We start from the raw sequence: 21,034 nt of genomic DNA on the forward strand, positions 1-21,034 counted from the left end.
GTCCTCAACCGACATAATTCGCCACTTGTCGTGCGCTACGGACGTCGACACTAGAGGTAGCGATCATTTTCCTCTATATATTTCGCACGACAGACTGCCCCTCTCAGCAACTGCTGGACTGATTTCTTTCACAAACTGGAGACGTTTTCGTGCAGGCCTCAGAACATCTGTGCACACCGGTATGTCCCCAGAGGCTCTCTCTCAAGCAATTACCCGCGGTATTCAGGACGCGGTGGTCATGTCTAAAAGGGTAACAGGCCATATCGGCCATTCCCCCGCTATTAATCACCTTAGAGCTTTACGTCGCCGAGCAGAAAGAACGGCTCGTCGGACAGGGCAACTTACGGACATTGTGGAATACCGCCGGATGAAAGCTAAAGTAACACGAGAACTTAAAAACGAGGACAGGAAGCGTTGGCGTAAGTTTTGCCACCACCTTTCACCGTTCGATCCGGCCACGAAGATCTGGCGGACAATCCGATCTCTGAAGGAGGCGCCCCCTCAAAAGAATCCTCTCGCGGCCTTGGCTATCGTTCAGCGTGTAGACGAGAACACGCTTGCGACGGACTTCTGTGTGGTACTAACGACTCCGGCGGCTGCCTCGACCACGCCCCTACACCACAGTTTTGTCCACAGTTTGACGGCTGAACTTCACCACGACTGGCCCCGTCCCCCGGAAGTTATGGACCGCGACTTCACACTAATCGAGCTAAAGGCAGCGTTGAAGCTTGTGAACGCCAGCTCGTCCCCTGGGCCCGATAAAATCACCTATGCCGCCCTACGAAACCTTGACGGGCGGTCACTCCAAGCTCTCCTTCATGTCTATAATACGTCTTGGCAACAAGGATCTTTACCATATACATGGAAGGAGGCCTTGGTTGTTCCCATCCTGAAACCAGGCAAGCCCCCAAATGCCCTATCTTCCTTTCGCCCGGTGAGCCTGACAAGCTGTGTGGGGAAACTGATGGAGAGAATGGTTTTGTATCGCCTCGACTGGTGGCTCGAAAAACGACGTGCGTTCCCTCACGAAATGGCTGGATTTCGTCGCCACCGAAGCTCCATGGATCCAGTTCTCGACCTAGTCTCTACAGTTCAACATGCTCGAGCCCATCGACGGATCGTCCGATCGGTCTTCCTTGACATCAAGCGCGCCTATGATACCGTCTCGCACATTTGTGTGCTGCATGCCTTGCGCTCGTTTGGAGTATCCGGTCGGCTCTTCATCTGGCTCCAAGACTTCCTTACGGACCGAACTGTCGCTGTCCCTACGTCCCAAGGCCAAAGCCCTCAGCATCCTGTTCCCCAAGGAGTCCCCCAAGGAAGCATTCTCAGCCCGACACTCTTTAACGTGGTGATGGCCGGCCTACAATCAGTAATTCCTCGCAAAGTGTCGTTCTCCGTGTATGCAGATGACGTCGCCCTTTGGACAGTAGGAAAATCACGCCCGGCTCTCCAGCGCCGCCTGCAGCTCGCTTTAAACAACATCCATACGTACCTGACGCACCTCGGGATGGACCTTTCACCCGAAAAGTGTGTCGAGCTCCCTTTCACGCGTAAAGCTATGGCCAATTTCCCACTTTGGCTTGGTTTAAAGAAGCTAGAACCAGTACGCTTTCACCGCTTCCTTGGCGTGGTAATCGACTCGGACTTGCGCTGGGCTCGGCACATTAAACACCTTGAAACTAAAGTGCAGCGATGGCTCCCCGCAATCCAACATCTTTCTGGCCCAGGATGGGGCTGTGATCAGCGTTCCCTGCTCGCGGTTCACGCGGCATTGGTAAGGGCAACTGTGCTTTACTGCCTTCCTATTCTGCACAGGATATCAACAACTTCATTAAATACGCTTCGGTCCCTGTTTGCTCGAAGCCTTCGTCGATGCCTCGGAGTTCCAAGAATGGCTGAAACACGACAAGTACTGGCTGAAGCTGGTGAGCTCCCGATTGAAGTTCTCCGTGAACGGGAAACGGCTCGGCAGTACCTCCGTTTGCGTGCTCACATTCCCCGCCACCCGCTACTCAGGAAAATTCCATACCGCCCTGGAAGCGACTTCTATCGAGTAGCGCAGAGGACACGCCAGACTCTCACTGGCTTCATAACTAAGGACACTATACCGCCGGAAGCCCCCTGGTCTCTACCGGTACCGCCCTCTTTTGTACGCCTCCCAAACCTTCTGCAAAGAAGAGATCAGGTCCCCCCTCAAGTCCTCCGAGCCCATTTTCATGCTCTGGTAGACGAGAAGTTTTCTACGTTTACGGCAGCATATACTGATGGCGCATCCCGAAACAACAAGTTCGCCTCAGCCTTCGTCATTCCATCCGAAGGCGTCGTGCACGGAAGACGCCTTTCACATCCAACCTCCTCCACAGCTGCGGAACTCTATGCCATCCTTTTCTTTCTACAACACATCGCTGATTTTCCACCCCGGGAATGGGCAGTCTTTACAGACTCCAAATCTGCACTTCAAGCAATTGAAACTTCCGGCATACGAGGCCCATCCGCACCCCTAGTCACAGACGTGTTAATGGCTTACCACACTATCTACGCCGCAGGCCACAGGCTAGTTCTCCAGTGGGTTCCAGCCCATTGTGGTGTCGTGGGGAACGAGCAGGCCGACAGCGCCGCAGAAGCAGCACTCTCGTCTCGGAACCGGACCCGTATTGTTCTGCTCAGAGGAGACCGCCGTTCAATTCTGCGACGTCTAGTGACACCCCTGGCTTCCCGCCAACGGACAACCGACATTCTTCCCCCCTCTATGTTGAACAGAGTTGATCCCACGCTCGCTTTCCGCATGCCACGAAACACATCTCGTCAGGATGCTGCATTAATCCACCGCATGCGCCTCGATGTGGCCTTTACAGCTCAGTGGCGTTACCGCTTGAGACAAATTGATTCTCCCACCTGCTGCCACTGTGGTGCTCTTGAGGATCTGGAGCACATTCTTCTTCATTGCCCTCACTACGAACCTTCCCGAACCACACTCTCCGAGTCTCTTCGTCAGCTGGACTCTCGCCCTTTCTCCCTACCGAAACTGCTTGGTCCCTGGCCCAATCCAGCCCAGCCACGCTCTGCGCTCAAAGCTCTTCTGACATTTCTGGACACCATCGGACTTCGATCGTTATTGTAAAGGGGCACGTTATTTTATTCCCCCCATTCCACCAAGCACTGGGGTAGAGTATCGCCTGTTGCGATGAAACTCCCCACTCTCCAAGGCCGAAAATAAAGTTGTTGTTGTTGTTCTCTCAGCCTCAGCCAAGTGGAGGCCAGTGTCTCAGCCAGGAAGGAGGCTACAATGTCCAGAGCACTTTGCAGGCGGCGCTGTAGTGCTGGCCACTGCTTTCGAGAAGACTAGATACAAATATCGTCAGCATACAAGCTAACATTGACGCCCCGTGGCAGGAGAGAGGGTAGTGCAGCCATGACAACGTTGAAAAGGACCGGGCTAAGGACGCTTCCCTGCGGGACACGAGGTGTTGCACCGTGATGAAGGGTTTCGCCTTCTGAGGTCTTCACGTACACGGCCCTGTTTCGCAGGAAGTCAGAGATCCACCTAAGGGCTCTCCTCGTGACGTCCACACCAAAAAGCCCATGAAGCACGTGACTATGACTTGTGGTGTCATGGCACGCTTGACTTCGAGGAAAACGGAACCATGAGGAGGCCAGGCCGTCAGCACTAGCCTGTTCCACGTGGGACACCACATTAATCACATAGTCCATCGTCCAAGTGCCCGTCTCAACCCTGCCTGCGCTGGATCCAAAAGGCTTCGGGATTCCAGGAACCGGTCTGGGCGGTTCAGGATTAGCCTATACGAAATTAAAGTAGTGCAATACCTTTCCGCTACGTCACCCCAATGCACTCTCATATCACGCCACCCAACTTCCCTTGAGTTTCAGAAATCTCGTGTTGTGTGTGTATTCTTCCTTTCCATGTCGCACAAGGTGCACGGATTGATTGGATGAACTATTTAAAATAAAATGCGTAATGGATGCAACCTGTTCAAGCTGCTGTGACACACATTGAGTATTGAATACAAATAGTAGCATTATGTGAAAACTTAAAATAAGAACGCGTGGGTTCTGCGGTGCAACACAGCTATGGCAAATGCAAACTTCCGCACTCACTGTTGACTTCTCTTCAGGAAGTATTTTACTTATCCAGATGATATTTTTTCGGTAACGCTATACTTAGCCTTCGCTAGTCGACCTAAAGTTATTCCCCCTCCTATAAATGAGGTAATGTAATTTAGGAGGACTCTGAATCTCCCTATAGTGTCTCATTGTCTTGGGAGTATAAGCAAACGCCGCATTTCGCCATTGGAACTGGTCACTGGCGAGCCCAAAAGGCACTGTGCTACTGTTCCAAGGCGTAAATTAGACTGCACGCTTATCGTGCAACACGCGTAGGCATTGAAGAATAACTGTTATTGAACGAAGTAGTAGGCATATTAATAACAATAATTCGGCGACTTTACACCGCGAGACAACAATGATCATGAGGACACCACAGTAGTCGGTCTATGGATTAGTTTTGCCCACCTGAGAGTTCTTTAGCGGAACAGTCGCATCCGTTCCAGTTGATTTCGAATCTCTTATGTCATTTTAGTCCTCTTGGGCCACTGACCACGGTACCGAAAATCCCACCCGAAATGGTAGCGTAGTTTGATTGTTATTCGGCGAAATACATGACAAGAGCAGACGCCGGATGTAGAGGAAAACGAGAAAACGTCACTCCCTAAGAACCAATGAGGGCGCGACCTTGAGAAAAGGAATGCCGCGGCTGTGCGGGCGTCTCATAGAGTTACGGGGCCGTCTGGACGCCGCCTGTCTTCTCTGAGCGCCACCCTCTCACTCCTCCACTCAGGGAGTGACGTCACGCCACAGGAACTTCTGCGGCAGCAGCGCTGATCTTCAAAATTCGTTGATCCCGAGATCGCGGGTTCGAAGTTTCGAGGGTTTCAAAGTTCGAAGAACCAGGGACAGAAGTTTATCGGTTCTGTTCGCGTTCCTCCGGGGAGCAGCAGCGGTGACGGCAGTGGAGTAAGAACTGCAATGCCCGCACTCATAACGGAGATACCTTTTTTGACGTTGGCAACATGTCGCTGAGCTTTTCGTTTGTGTGTTTTGTCTTTTGTCCTTCCCCCAAGCTCCGGGACATGTTGCCAATGTCAAGCATACAGCAGCTCGCTTGCATTTTACTTCTATGTTCAACGTTATACGTTTTTTCGCTGCCACTTTAAAGTGCGACGAAACCACCACTCCGTTACCTGAAAGGTAGTCGAGTTACAAATAGAGCAACTACGCACAACAATGCTGCTATCCTCCAGAGCTTTACTTCCACACGCGACTATAGAAAAGACCATCCACGCCTTCCCAGTAAGATATTTCGCAGGCTTCCACTTTAATTAACCAATTCTACACCAAGGAAGCAGAGTACTCCACCCGCTATATTCCGTATTGGAACGACGCATTGACCTATGTTCGTGCATTTGGAAAAGCACGACTTCGCTAACGATGTTTGCAATGGTACGCAACGATTTTTCTTTAAAACCTCCCGAAGATGAATGGTAAACCTAGAAATCTGTATGTTCTTCTCGAAGCTTTGATATGTGGTAGCTCTATTCAGCAGCTTTTTAGCAGTCGAATTTCAAAGATTGCTTCGCCAAGCAAAAGTTAAGGAGTCCTTCGCCAAGTAACGCCTAGGCATCCATGCCTTACACAAGGCCTAAAACCTCCCAAGAAAAAGCTCTGCCGCACTTATTTCGTTTGCTTACCACATCAGCGCTCCCTACAGGGCCCAAGAAGCTGCTAAGCAGACCCCGATTCGTTACGACAAATAGTTATGATGCACATCTTTCCATCCTGGCAATCGCGTGCTGCAGCTTCTCCCCAAATTCGTTCCAAGCGCTGTGTGCACCATTCAGGCATTTCGGTACCGCTGTGACCTCGAGTAATCGTTAGATATATCGAAATTTGAGGTAGAATGCTGTTTTCAACGAATTTAAATCCCAGCCGCTGGCCGGTGTGTTCTGCGGCAGCGGACGATCATAGTAGATGACACAAACAGATACCATTACGCTCGGTCTATTATGTGCCCATGTGGACGTTCACGTTCAGGCGTTCCAATTGTTCCTTGAATTTAATTCTGCAAAACACGTACCGTGAGCGTTTTTTATCTCTCATTCTCTTTTGCTGCTAGACATGTTATCACATTTTACGCGTTGATCGCCATCCAACGACATCGCCATCATTATGGGCCATGTAGCGGGCGCCATTGCGGTAAGTAAGTAGACTAAGTTCGGCAAAAACTTTCGCTGGGGTTTCGTGAAGCTTTCAGACCTGGTGCAGATGGGGGCCTAGGTATAACCAAGGAGCCTATAGGTAAGGCTGACACACCTCGTGGCGCCATCTGTTCAGAACACACGCAACCAGTTCGCCTGAAACCATTTTCTCTTTCGCGCATTGTCCCTTGGAATTTCGTGATGCAAGGCGCCGTCGTTGGAGATACTGCCTGGAATACTGCAGCATCAGCACATGCAAGACATCTGTGCTAAACGGCTGGAAGCGAAGTTTTTGCACACAGTAGGGACAGGAATGAGATGTTCACTTCCTCGTCAGAGCTATAACGCCGGATAAAAACAATGGCTGACAGCTCTCGCGAGCAGACATCGACGCAAAGGAGAAAGGCAAACAGAGGGCTCAGATGTCCCCATAGGGTAAAACTATTTATGCCAAACCTTTCAAGAGTTGAGCTGGAACGCGTCGTTGGTGCGTCGGTGAAAACTTGAATGCTCCCTGTATTGCTGTCAAGTATACGGCCAAAGCGAGCTGCCGCCGAACAACCGTCGACGCAGATTTCTTCGAGGACACTTCAGGTGTCTTCATCGAACTCTCTTCGGCGCTCCAACCTTTACAGGGGAGCAAGTGTGCCCTCTTGAACCGTCGTCATCAAGTTCCTCAAGCTGCAGAATACTGCCACACGCTTGTTTCCAGTTATGCTGTATAGTGCCTGATGTCTACAGACATACGCCTACAGATATAGACAAAACCGCTAAGACCCTTGTGCAAAGGGAACACAGTAAGAATAGACTAGTTAAATGAATTAAATTTGTGGCTTTCCAATAGTGGGGGGGGGGGGGGGCATTGTCGTGCGTCCTTCACGCGGTTCACAAATTATGCAACATCAACACTGATATGCCCCTAACGTCCATCACATCTTTACATGGAGTATCGGCATCCTGCTGTTTAACCGTCTCCCCATCCCCAACCTTTCCTCACCGCCAGAGCAAAACCCAATCAAAAGGAGAGAGCAAAAAATCTGTCGTTTGGTTAAGAAAGTCGGACGCGCTCCTTTTTTCACTCCTATTCGAACGCAGACGATGCCAAATTACTGATATTTCAGCATGCGTATCTATATCGATGTAGTATTAATATTTATATCGATATGAATATCGATATTTTTTACGATAAATATCGATATTTTAAAAGTATCGATAACATCGCATGCATAAAATACCGATAAGAATATCGATATCATTCCATCCCTAGTACACAAGCACACACCGCATCGAAAGCTGTGCTTACAGGTTCCAAATATGTATGGTTTACGCTGTTGCCCGCTGGTTTACGCTGTGGCTCGGGTCGATAAGCCTCCGTGGCGTCGGAGCCGGGCCGAGTCGGTAAATTCAGGCCCGTGCAGTGCTCGGATCGGCATTAATTCAACGATGACCCAAAACCAAGAAACGAGGTTCATTTGGTGACGGTACACTGACGTTTCACTGACCCAAGAACGTTCTGAGCACAGCTCACGTGTTTTGCTATGAAATCGGCTTAGTAATGCCAGAAGGTGCGCGAGGGCGCTCAGAAACACACATTTTTGACATTTTACGCATATAACCTGAACTGGATTCCTGATTCAGGAGGGTGCAGATTCAACCCCTGGCACTCATTGGCTTTTTCGTGAACTACTTGTTGACTTTGTCCTTTAGGCTCTTTGAGTAAGCCCCATGTTGAATCATGTTGGAGGCACTATGCGTTGTGTTTGTCCCTAGATGGAGCTCGCCTCGGCTCGTTCGCCTATATCTTCTCAGCAGTCCCCTTGCTTCGTGTATAGATGTGTGAGTGCGTGAAAAAACATGTAAGAGTGAGTGGAAAGGTGTATGAACTTTCCGTCCCGTTTATTTAAGGCTCACTAATTCACGAGACGGTCATGCTAATGTGGAGTAGGGGTAGCATCCCTAACCGTAGCCTCCTATGCCTGCCCAATGATCCCGAAACACACAAGCGACGGTCGTCTACAATGGTGGCGCTAGTTCCCTAGGGTGATGATGGTTATCTCGATGCGATATCCGGAGTATCGGTCATAACGCCGTTCTCCTACACACAGAGTGTAGATTATAAGCGGTGGCATCCGACAGTTGGAGACATGACATACCACTCAAACGAGAACGTATCAAAGCTAACTGGCGTGGTGTCTTTCGATTGCCATTGGCTTATCGGGCGATGACGGAGACCTGCACAGCGTGCACCCACCCAGGCAACACCTCCTAGATAGTAGAAGGCCTGCGCACTGCCCAACTTACGCAGGCCGGCGTGAGCTTTGCGAGCTGCTTCGAGCTTTTCTCCTGTTCGCTCTTTCGTTGACGTCATAGCAGCATCCACAGCAGGTCTTCCTGTGTGACGCTGTGTGACATAGTGTGCAGGCCTTGTTCTTATCTAGGAGGTGTTGACCCAGGATGTTTATCTCCGCTAAGCTCGGTATCAGCGTATGCATCACGCATACAGCAGCTTACGCTAACGGGGTAGGCAAGGGTTATCACTGCTCTGACTATAGTAGTGGTTCCCACCCTCAGTCGACCCTAGGAAACTCGGGCCCTATGCGGTAGCGTAAACGGCCGATTTTGCCTCATTGAGCAGGCATGTAGTGTACAGGAGGCTATGCCCTGACCTGTGATCAGGAGCGTCCAGGCGCTGGCACTCGTTGGCTTTTTCGTGAATTATTTGTTCACTTTGTTATTCATTCACAGTTTTTCTTTTCATTTTCTTTTTCCAGTTGAAGAGCTGACGTGTCTGGCCGTCTGGAAAGAAGGATCCGCGTACTACCTCGTAGGCAAGATGGTTCAACGGAGTGCGCATGCCTTACCATACAGTGATGGAGACAGCTATCGTTGCTTCGTGAGTATGAGGTCCTATTCTATTGAAGCGAACCTCGGGCCCACATTTTTGCCTTCAGTTCATGAAATCGCGAAATGCAGATGACCCAAAGTCTGAAGAATTGCTGCTCTGCATCGCCACCCTATTGCTACGTTTAGCCTTGTGCCGCTCTACCAGGATTTCTCGCTCATTTTAATCGAATCAGCATAATCTTAATCCGCGTGTCATAAGAAATAATCCCGATGCCAAAATTTTGTATCAGGTGCCACACAATTTAATCCAAACTCCAAAAAATTAATCCATCTGTCATACGAGTTAACCCGAGCGCCATACGATGGTAATCCGGCTACGACATAAGGTGATTCTTACTGTAGCTGTGACACTGACAGTGATCAGAATACTTTATATACCTAAGTCATCATCACGACTTCTTGTTATCTATGTGAAAATATCGAATTTGCCCATGTCTCTACTTCGCTTCGTTGATTTTGTTACCGCTGATAACACCACTGATACGAGTGCATGTTAGCAAACTGGAAATATAAGCTTCGCTTTTCGTTGGTGCACGGCACCGCGCATTCGAGTATGCGGGAATTGTTTTGCTGCGGTCCTGCTTATACTGCTGAGGACACTACTGACGGTAATGCAGTTTTCCAAACAATCTCCCGTGTACACCCGAACATCCTTTCCTGTTTTGTGAATTTGCCTACACATAACGACAACTATCTTATCCATCTGCATCACAATGCATTTCATAACTGCTGCCTCTGGCGACACACACATTTTTCTGTCATATTTCCGAATCAGCGTCGTTGACCCAGACAACGCAGCAATCGCGCTTCATATAGTTTACCCACGCCAGCTCACAATTAACCTTCCGTCGTCGCCTTTGATGCGGAAATGGCACGCATGCGCCGAGCGTGTGTCATTTTGCACCCAGCGAAGCCGCATTCTTTCACCTCTGCTCGGAAATGAAAACGGGGGCCGCAGCTGTCATGAAAGAACATCCCGTTACCAACGCCCGCCCCATTTTTATATTAACACTGGGTTCACCCACTGTCTTTTTTGCCCCCCTCAGATATGGCACCTTCAAAATTCATTACCGCCGCTTTTCATTTCGTCTGCTTCCCTTACGGCCTCTTTCCAATGCTGAGAGGGCGCGCAGAGTAAGATCCGAAACTAGATTATCGTATATATATTTTTTTGTCTTGTTTGCGTTGTGTGCGTAAAGGAAGTGTCACTTGTCAGATTAGTAACTTTGAAGGTCGGAAATTGACTGGAAGGTTTGTGATGACGCCCGCCTTTTTAAGTGAGCGCTGTGTTTTGTGCGTTTAATAACGAGAACTTGGTAATTGATATTTCGTGGCTTTTGCTTCGCAAGGTGACTGTCTTCATGACCGACGCCGCAGTTGCCGCTCTGTGCATTAATTCTTGCCCGTCTGTGGGTTATTTAACATGCTCGGCACATCTCGGCACACCGCACGCCGTGTTTAAAGGTGCTGCAAAGCAGCAAATACGCGATCTAAGTTGGTAGCGCAGTTTAACAGCTCACTATTGCTCGTAATCCCAGCGCAACAAGGTCTATATGGCACAGGGTGCTCTTAGTATTTTTAATTTGCTAGCAAAATTGCGGTAAAACGGCTCGTGGCAACGTCTGGTGAGAAATAGTCCCCAGTTCGTCGAGCAACAGTGATCTACGTGTCTGAAAATGACGTGGATGATCTCCGCGGCCGTATAGCCGACTTTTATCCGTTTACAACCCAGTGTTGTGCGCATGCAATGTATGTCCCGTCGCACTTGACGAGCAACACGCATTTGGTGGCCACGTCGACACAGTGTTGCCCGTAATTTTCAATTTCAATTTCGTAAAAAAACTACGAAGGCAATTGGGAACAAAATTGTGACGGGAAAGTACTGAGGGTAAAAAGCTATAGAATGGATAAGTTTTCTGAGATTGAGCGTACTGTTTTACGGTATCTTTAACGCCCTTCGCGGAAGACGGCCTGTTCAAGCATCCTCCCACGGAGTTACTGGAATCATTAACAGCGGTAGTGGCGGTGGTGACGGAACGTAGCCGGCCACGTTGAGGCGGGCAACGTCACGAATATCTCGGGAAGGGGATCGCGCGTACAGGGCCGACTTCACAGGAAGCTGTGCCGACATTTGTGTTAAAGCGTCTGAGGAAAACCCAGGGAAAACACGCAGACAGCACAACGGGCGCTCGGATTCGAACCCGGGTCACTATCATCATTGCCCACGTTCGATCCCGCCACCTTGGGATCAGTAAGCAGGTGTGCCACCAACTGGTCCACGGAAGCCTGTTTTCTAATTCATTTCGTCACTTTTTTCAGAGCAACGGTTCGATGGTTTCGTGTTTAAATAATTACTAATTTAATGGATAGAAGTACCAGTGCCGGTTGTAGGAGGGCTTGAGTTAGTTGTTCGGCGTACGTGGTGCCCAATCGTAGTTGCTCCAATCCGTAGCTGCTGCCGGCAGAACTGAGAGTCGAAAGATACCGCGCAAAAAAAAAAAAAAAAAGACACACCATAAATCAGAAAGGAAAATGCATATGCTTCCCGTTAGCAATAACGGAATGTTGAATTATTTTCTGCGCACGCGGAATGAATGTAAAAATTGCAAAGCATGAAGTTTGTGGATTTGCCGAAAAGCATAGTTAAATGCAGTAATCGTATGACTCGTGTTTCGGAAACGTTGCAAGACAGAGTTTAAAATATTGTGAGACTTTACGAAGAGATGGGAATATATAATGGAGGGGGGGGGGGGCTCGAAAGTTCCGTTGCGAAGCTTTCCTTCTCGTAGTATGGTTTTAGTCACTGGATAATATTTAGGCCGAGGACGCCAACAACTTAGTGCCAGGGTACAAGTTGCTTAGACAAGCCGTCTTACGCGAGGGACGTTAAATACGGGGTACCGTGTGATGAGCTTTCATCGCACGGTAAAGAACCCTCAGGTGGGGGGGGGGGGGATATGTTTATTATTAAAAAAATGAAGAAGGAAAGGTTAGCCACCGCTATGGCGGCTTGCTATTCCCAGGGAGGAAAAAAAAATGAAATGGGCAAAAGCAAATTCCCCATTCGTACATATATTGAATTTGGAATTCAGTTGTTCACCTTTATCCAGTGCACGATTTCGTACTTCAACTACAACTTTTTCACGAATTTGACGAATTCCATTGAGAGGACAAGCTTTGTTCTGCTACGTGCGCCAGTCAATCGCCCGTTCCCGACGGTGTCATATGGGTTTCCGTCAAAAACCTGCCCTCTGCGGGTGCAAGGCGCGCATCGGACAGTGCAAGGCGCTGCAATGATCAGAGTCCCTTCCTCTTGGATTTGACTGGCCGCTTGAGTAGCTATGGCGAGCTAGAATGAGCTCAGCATGCTGCTAGCTCACCATGGCGCTGCATTGATTTTGGCGCTACCGAAAATCGCGAACACGGAAATAGTCTCTGATGTTACCGCCTATTTGCCGCGCGCATGCCTGTTCTCCCGCGTCCCGTTACAGGCGTTTTGCCCCATGCGAAAATTGCGAGTCAAACTATTGCCCCCTTGGAGCAAGTCTTTTGCACCTCCTCCCCTAATGGAACTCTGCACATGACCTGGTTCTTCCAGGGGAACAATTTTTGCACCCTCCCGGAGCAAAATTTTTGGACTCAGCTCTGCCAATGAGGCTGGCAATGACAATACAGTACTCGTGGAAGTGATTTTCTTGCAACGCCACCCAGACAGGCATGGATCTACCTTGCAGATCGTACCTTGCTCCCTGCCATTTTCCTTTACCTTCACTTTCTGTCGGTTAAAAGTCGCATGCGTGGAAAAATATTTTTCGAACCAGAAAAGGGTATAACCCCCGGGAAAGAAACGTGACCGGACTGCTCCAAATAACGGTGCTCGAGGAAGTGATGCCAGATGCGGTGCGTGGGAAAGCGCTTCAAGTGGATAAGCGTAATACGATTTTGAAAACGAATATAGAGAGTTTTAGGTAGCAGTGAGCATACTACGTTGACTTTTTCTTTTTAATATTCAGGTTTTTGCAGCGTGAGGCAACCGAAAAATTGTTTCAGTTAGAGCTTCGCGATAACGAGCCGTATTGCGTGGACCACGTTGCTTCGACTCTGTATCACGAGCGGCAGTGCAACCTGATAGTGCAAAGAAGGTTACTGTTTCGGGCACACGATTTACAGATTTCGTGACACACGACCGTTTTTCAAGAGAATTCACTTCGCGTAGGAGGCATGAGATGTTGAAGATGAGGTGGTGTTCCTCCATACGAACCATTGCCCCAGCTGCCTCGCATTCGAAGCATAGCTCCTCAACTCGTGGCTTCACTCCCAGGACGTTGCCGATTATAGAACTCATGTCTGTGCCATGGCGCGCGGTAGTAATGCGGTAATAATGCGGGGGTGCGGGATATGTTTATTGAGAAAAAAAAAGCAAGGAAAGGTTAGTCAGGCAAAGACCGACTTGCTATTCCTTTCATAAAAAGGGACGAAAAAAAAAAGGAAAGGGAACGAAAAGATAGAAAGAAAACGAAAAAAGGAAAAAAAAACGGCAATAATGCGGTAGTAATCTTCCACGGGCAACTACATCACTGATCATGATTTTCATGCAAGTATACTTTTTAATATATGTGAATATATACCCTTTCAATACACTTTTTTAGCACATTATGTGAAACACCCTGTATAAGTGACCGTTGAACACTAATTTAATGTTTCTAATTGTTATTATAGTTCAGCGGGATTTCCAGCTAACTGCGACGCCAGCCATTTTTCCGGTGAAAGTGTAGTCCGTAAAAATCGCCCTTGATGGAAAGATAATACTCTACAAGTTTGTCCCCTTCTGTGGTTCGGTGCAGATCGTTTTTCGGAGCTGCTGGTTGGGACATAATAGAGCAGCGGTTCTAGCTCTAACGGGCTGACTCGCAAACGTTATGAGTTGTGAAAGCGAGCGAAAACGTCGTTGTTTCGGAACACTCTCACTTGCATGAAATGAAATCACTTTTCTTCCAAACCAGATTGTATTGTTGTGGGGTTGACTCTAGGGTAGCGGCAGTGATGGGCAAAGTACTTCAAAATTGTACTTAAAGTAAAGTACCAAGTATCTAGAACATGTTGTACTTTAATGCAGTACAAAGTACCACGCTACAAATGTGCCTAAGTTAAGTACAAAATTGTACCCTTGTGTCGTCCCTGTCCCGGCTGGATAATCGGCCATACTCCACCGAAAAGGTTCTTGGGTGCCGGCCAGCAAATCAGCTCATACCTGCCATGCGCGCTCTTGTGCAAATTCTCGACAGATTGTGACAGAGCGTTTTTGTGCATTGAGATTTCACTTTTGGTGCCAAGCTAGGTGGTGATGTTCTCATTTACTGTGTTTCCATTCTGTTGCAAAGCGTCGAGTTTTGTGTAATTTCCCTTTCTTTCCCATTTGTTTCCCTTTCTTAATAACGCGTCCTGGAGTAGCCAGTCCCGAGTGACTCGAGACTAACATCTCCATTTTTTTCTTTCAAAAATCAATCAATCAATCTTAAGTACAAAATCCTTCGCAAACTACTTTAAAGTACTCATCAAGTACGTTACAAATTTAGATCATGTCGCTGGACGCTTCAACACTTTGTAGTCATAAAACGTGAGGTAATTATGTTTCGACTATTATCTTTAGAATGCCTTTAGCTGGCATTTTGGCCAATTGCTAGCTAGAAACCATGGATAGTTTTACATCTCACTCATTAATATGTACCGAAATAAATGATTTTGCGACCAAGCTTTGCGTGTGTATTGCCAATTGGGTACTTGAGTACTTGAAAGGAAAGTACCGAAGAAAACTCCAGAAACAAAGTGCACAAATTGAAATGTATTTTGACGTAAAGTACAAGTATTGAGAAGCATACTTAAAGTAGTATTTCAAGTCCTTCCCATAACTGGTAGCGCGACCATATTCGTCAAGTCCCAAGCCATGATGTATCTGCGGTGAGGAAGGTAGGGGGTGCTGTGAGTCAACAGATCAAACTCTTCGCCTATACCCAATCCCGTTACTATATTTATTTATGTTCACTTTATATTCTACTCATTTTTTTTTATTACGTGTTACCTAGCGCGCACATCAAATAGGTGCTTTGACCAGGACGTATTCTGTTTAGCGTGTCTTGTTATGACTCAAGGTCAAGTTCCGAAATTTGTAACGTGGGACGACCTAGTTGAGAAGTTTTTTGGGAGCAGCTACGCCAGGGAAGAAGACCGAAGACAGACCTGCGGTCTCCTGCGGACAATAAAGCCAGGACGCAGTTAACAGGTCGAACAAAGCAGGGGATGTATTCCTGGAATAGAGAAAGAGGGACACTCTCGCCTTCCATGGTTTTAAAATCATCCGACATTGGGTGCTCATCGCCTTTCTGTACTTTGGACGTATGTCCGTCACCAGTATGTACATGATGTAAATATATACTGTGTCGCCTTCCCCCGTATCCTTGCTACCGGCGTCTGTCTCCATTTCCCTGCATAGTTTGTTGGAGTCCGTCTTCACGCTACCCAAAGGGCGGAGTTACAACGGTCTTCATACTCGCAGATATAATCATAACTTTATTTTTGTTTAGATGCCCAAAAACAACCAGTAGGGTCTTCTACTTGGTGCACCACAAAATGTTATACATGTTTAAATAGGTTATGAAAAGCAAAGACATTCAAATATACAAAATGGCAACAAACAAAATGGTTAACAGTCAAAGTTAAACAGGAACAACGGCACTAATACTTGTTACTATGAAGAAAAAATCTCAGCCCAAACTTGCTGAACTTTGCGGTTCAGTGTCGTCATTATCGTCTGCGCAGCGATGTTTGATTGATTCTCATACCAAGACTAGAGTCACTAAATAGGCGAAGCTTATTTAGTAACTCTAACCAAGACCACGGTCCCACTGAGGCAGCTTAAGGAGCAAAGCCCGCGCAAGCGAGCTTTGCTTAAAGCAGCACTGAGGTGACCCTTCCCCCATTTCTTTCTTTTTTTTTTTCGTTTTTCGGTGCAGAATGTTCTCCGACAAATAAAATGAGTTCCCGCTGAAGAACGATGAGCGTAGGTGACCTACAGAGTGAAAGCGAAGGCTCTGTTCAGCACACCTTTGAAAAAATCCTTCTCGTCATGAAACAAGCGCATCGCAGAGCGAGAGGACGTCGCGATGTACGCTAGCCCCCCTCACTTGACCAGTGACATACAGCAGTACAGCTCAAGCATGTATAAGCGGAGCGTGAAATGCGAATAATAAACAAAGAAGGAAGGCACGAAGCCTTCACCACCACGGGAGCATCGTGTCAGCCGTCCGCGGCTGTTTTCTCCGACTGTGTTTTGTAAATTCGATTGCACAGCTATAACTCACCGCAGAGCGAAAATATTTGCAATGATGACTCCTGGTGGGCAGGATTGACCGTCGAAGCTGGAGTTCGAGCGACGTTAAATGTTACCTCATTGCTCCTTTAAATGGACGGTCGCATACGGAAACCCATGTATGAAACCGATAACACTATGTTTGGCATCGGCCAACAATGGAAAGTGGTTAGATGCTAAATAAACTAGTTTTAAAGATCAGCGCTGCTCCCGCGGCTAGAGTCACTAAACAGGGAGCAGAGTACCGACACTGAACCACGCCGGCGAGAGGGACCGCCATCTTGAGTCAGCCGCGGCTGCGTCGCCTAGCAATGGGACGCAAACTCCCCCTTCTCCGGCGGATAACAATGCGGAGCCGAGCCAGTTCGCAACCCAGGAAACAGGGAAGGGTATCGGTAATGGTAACGGAAAGAGAAACGATATATTACCGAAATTGGAGGTGGTAACGATAACGGAAACGGAAACGCATACCACTGTCCTCCATTACCGGAAACGGAAACGAAAATTATCGTCCGGTATATTCAATTGGGGTAGTGGCTATTACTGTTGTGCAATGAGATTTCGGTGACTTTTCATTTGTGTGTGTGTGTGTGTGTGTGTGTGTGTATTTTGATGACACCATTCTTTGTAATGCTCTAAATACTACACGACAGCATGGAAACAAAGCGCAACATTGGATATCGAGGGTGCATCACCCGCTGACCTATTCCTGACATTACATCCTACCTACATGACGTCAAGACATGAGATTTACACAGCATAGACTCCGCGCACTCTACTCTACCATAGCACAGGGATGACAGCATATGTTTATTTTTTTTTTCTTCATTTCACCGTGGCTATGACAGTATTGTTTACTACTGAGATCGCCCGCCTATGAATGCGACATTGGATGAAAGTTACGCCCATCTTGGGTTGCTGGACTCAGAGTGACTGAAGACAGAAGACTGAGTGAAGGCATGTTCCTAAACTTCTTTAAAGGGGCACAAAACAGGTCGACGAACATTCTCCAATTATTATGCCCAATGAAAGAACGTAACTCACGATATCCAAATATGAAATTTGTTTGCTTCCAGCGAGCGTCTTTAACACGAAAGAATGCCATTCAAAGAGCATTATCCGCGCGAGCCTCTCCTTATCCTTGGAACCGGGTCACGTCATTATATCCCAGCGTATAGCAACACCGAATTCTAGGCGCTGAACGTGGGGGAGATTTCGCTCTCCCAGCCAATGACGGACCCCACTGAGACAAGCTGCAGCTCGCGAGGGAACCGGTTACGGAAACATCGCGGTGACCTCGCGGAGCAATACAGCACAGAAAACAATAGTGCGCATGTAAAATAGAATATTGAGGGTTTTTGGTACAGTTTGAACTGGCTACCTTGGATTGGACAAGTGGGAATATGTTTAGAGTTGACCTCGCTTCTCGATATTACAACAAAATTAATGTATAAGCGTCCGCATTCTAAATGGCTGATGATGCGCGACGTCAAAATGACGTGTCTCTATTGTCGCAGGACATCGCAGGGCGGGGCATGAGGGCGAACGGGTGCAGTGAATATTCAGTCGGTTTGGAGCCATTATTTACTTTTTTGCGACAACATTTTTTGAAAACGTTCACCGTCGGCAACGTATCACAATGTATTTAAAAAAAGTGCGCCACGTATACCAGTTTATTGCCCCTTTAAAAATCTTGCAAGATGTGCGCATCCCAAAGACGTAAAATTACTTGCGTAGTGTGTACGCGTGACACCGAAGCAGCACTTGGGCAAAACAGGGTGCTGACAGAGCCGGACTGGCTGTCCTTCCCGCAGCTCTGTAACAGCCGTTCCATTTCCGGAAACAGTAACGGAAACGTAACTGAGATGAAATTAAAAGCTGGTATCAGAAACGGATAACGGAAACGAAAATAGAGCAATAGCGAAAATGAAAACGTTAACGAAAGTATGTCCGTTATCCTTCCCTGCCAGGAAACCGGTTTTGCACGGACGTGACTTAACATGGACGGCGAGTTCTTGGAAGCAGAAATCATGTCACAATCGGCGCAATCGCGGACATCGGACGGCGGCTCCGGCGCGGAAAAGGAATACGATACTCTGTACCCCTATTTAGTGACTCTATCCGCGGCTGCAGACACTCCGGCGGCGTGACGAGGCCGCGTACCCACATGCGGATAATCTGCGCGGTAAACTCTTGCCGCTGTGCGGGAAAAGCCACCTCCGCTTGCCGCTTTTTGGCGATCGCGCGATGCACGATTTTAAGCGGAATCCGCACATGCTCCGCCAATCAGGAAGTAACCGGAAGTCGCGTGCGTTCTTGTTTTTTTTTCGGCCTCCCGCACGGAGCGCATTGACGGCGTCGTTGACTGGAAGGTATGTTGCAGTGATGCTCACGTTTTTCAGCCGGAGAATTTATGACGATGGAAATAAAATGTCATTGCTACCGACGTTATAGAGCGTTGCGTTAAAATTACTTTTTGGGTGGACACTGGAATAAAATTTGGGACTGCAGGTAAGTAAAGTGTAAGATATTGACTGTCATAGTGTCAGGAAGTTGAAAGCTAAACATTGTTCACAAGAAAAGAATGCGCTATCGCCACAGCGAGTGAACCCAAAGCCTGCGTTTTTTGCGTCTGCGATGCTGATTTCACAAAAGCTCAGATGTGAGGACGGAAACGTTCACTACAGTCGGTAGCTCGACTTCGCTGTCGTCCGCCGTCTTGTCAAGCTTTCGCTGTGGAGAGTCGCGGGCGGAGGCAGTATAGCTGGGGCGGCATCCGTACGCGTCCGCTGGCGGCAGGCGGTTACGCACATCTCTACCGCATGTGGGTATGCGGCCAGGAGTACTATGAGACTCCCGCGCGGCCGCGGCATTCCTTTACTGAAGGTCGCGCCCTCATTAGTTCTTAGGGAGTGACGTTCTCTCATTTTTCCGGATAAGGAATTCCGGAATATTCTCAAGACCCGGCGTCTGCTGTTGTCATGTATTCCGTCGAATAACAGTGAAACTACGCCACTATTTCGCGTGGGATTTCCGATACCGTGATTAGTGATCCAATAGGAATAAAATGTCGCACCATATAGTTTCGAAATCGACTGGAAGGGATGAGACCGCTAAGTGTTGACCCGGGGATGGCTTGATAGCCAACACGTCTCCCTATTCCACTGATTAGACCGTGTAAAGATGCGAGCGGAAGCGAAAGTAGAAAGCTCTTGCGCTATTTAGCCCCATACTTTGTTTTTTTTCATTCGGGATTCGCTGCGGGACAAAATGTCGTCCCACAAGTGTTCTAGCGGGATAGCGGGGCTACGGCCGTAAAAGCGGGACCTGGCCTTCTCAAATCGGGGCGTGTGGTCACATTAGTCTAGGAGTAACCTAGGCAGACATTTGTGCGCTAATTGAGAATTCGTTGCCAAGGAGAAGCAAACCCACCAACATGAGGCGGTTCGAAAATTTTCGAGGGATTAATGCAAACAGTCCATAAAATGTTGCATGTTGTATTGTCAAAAAAGCCACTAAGACTTTGAAAGGGAGTTCAGAAGCAGTCGACAAGAAAAATTAGTCTGGGCACACGTATAGACACGTGGCGTTGGCTCGGGGATTATTCCACAGACTGCGCCGCGTTACTTGTTTTTTTGTGCCTGTCTGTCCTCTCAACAATGCGCTCTACGAACAGCCTCGCATTCCACGTCCAAAGCCAGCCACTCAGTAGTCAGCGTGAAATCGCGCCCTCCCCTGATTGGCTGGGGTGGGGCAAGTCACGCGCCATTCCCCAACGTCGGCCACCATCATGTTGCGAAGTGATATCTCGTTGTTGTGTTTTTGCAGGACAATTTTAAAAAAAATCCGCGTTAGTGCAGCGAAGCAACTGTAGCTATGAACGACTTCCAAAAGTGGAAGAAGGAGGGCAGAGTGGGCGACAGGGGTTAGTACGCATCCCCGGCCGATTTCAGGAGGAACTGGCGCGACGTTCCTTTGGAAAGTCTGGCGGAAAACCCAGGATAAACCTCAGACAGCACAGCTGGTGCCGAGGTTCGAGCTCGCGTCACCTCCCAGACTCAGCGCCGAAGGCGACCATCTTAACCATTATACCACACCAGCTGGTAAGGCGTGGGGTATGAAGGGTAAAATACGCTGAGAGGGTGCATGGCCACAGTTATAAGATCGTACCACCTCGCATTTATGTGCTGTGAGGGGCAAACACGTATTAATGGGACACTGGTGGCGTCAAAGTGAAAGTCACACACAGTCAGAGACGAGGAACCCATCCGGTGTTCTATGGCAAAACGCTGGGATGCTGGATGGTTCCAGGGCCCCAGAAGAACTTTTAGATGTAATGGGCCAGTAGTGAATCCTGCGTAAAGCTAACCGTAAACAGGATGTCGGCCGTTCATATGCAGCACAGTGTAGGAGCATCAAGCTCGCGGTCTCCGAAACCGACCACGTCACACTGACGACCAGACCTGTCAGACTAGACGAATCACCATGC

General features: G+C 48.3%; 1 protein-coding gene across 2 annotated transcripts in view; it reads left to right on the plus strand.

Moving 5' to 3' along the window:
- LOC135391321 (uncharacterized) overlaps window positions 1-21,034 on the plus strand; it is a 350,713-nt gene that overhangs the window by 290,946 nt on the left and 38,733 nt on the right. For both annotated transcript variants that reach the window (XM_064621554.1, XM_064621555.1), the window contains exon 6: window positions 9,047-9,168. In XM_064621554.1, the coding sequence (XP_064477624.1) occupies window positions 9,047-9,168 (122 nt within the window). The remainder of the gene's footprint in view (window positions 1-9,046; window positions 9,169-21,034) is intronic.

The sequence above is a fragment of the Ornithodoros turicata genome, chromosome 4 (assembly GCF_037126465.1).
Source record: "Ornithodoros turicata isolate Travis chromosome 4, ASM3712646v1, whole genome shotgun sequence".
Taxonomy (NCBI): Eukaryota; Metazoa; Arthropoda; class Arachnida; order Ixodida; family Argasidae; genus Ornithodoros; species Ornithodoros turicata.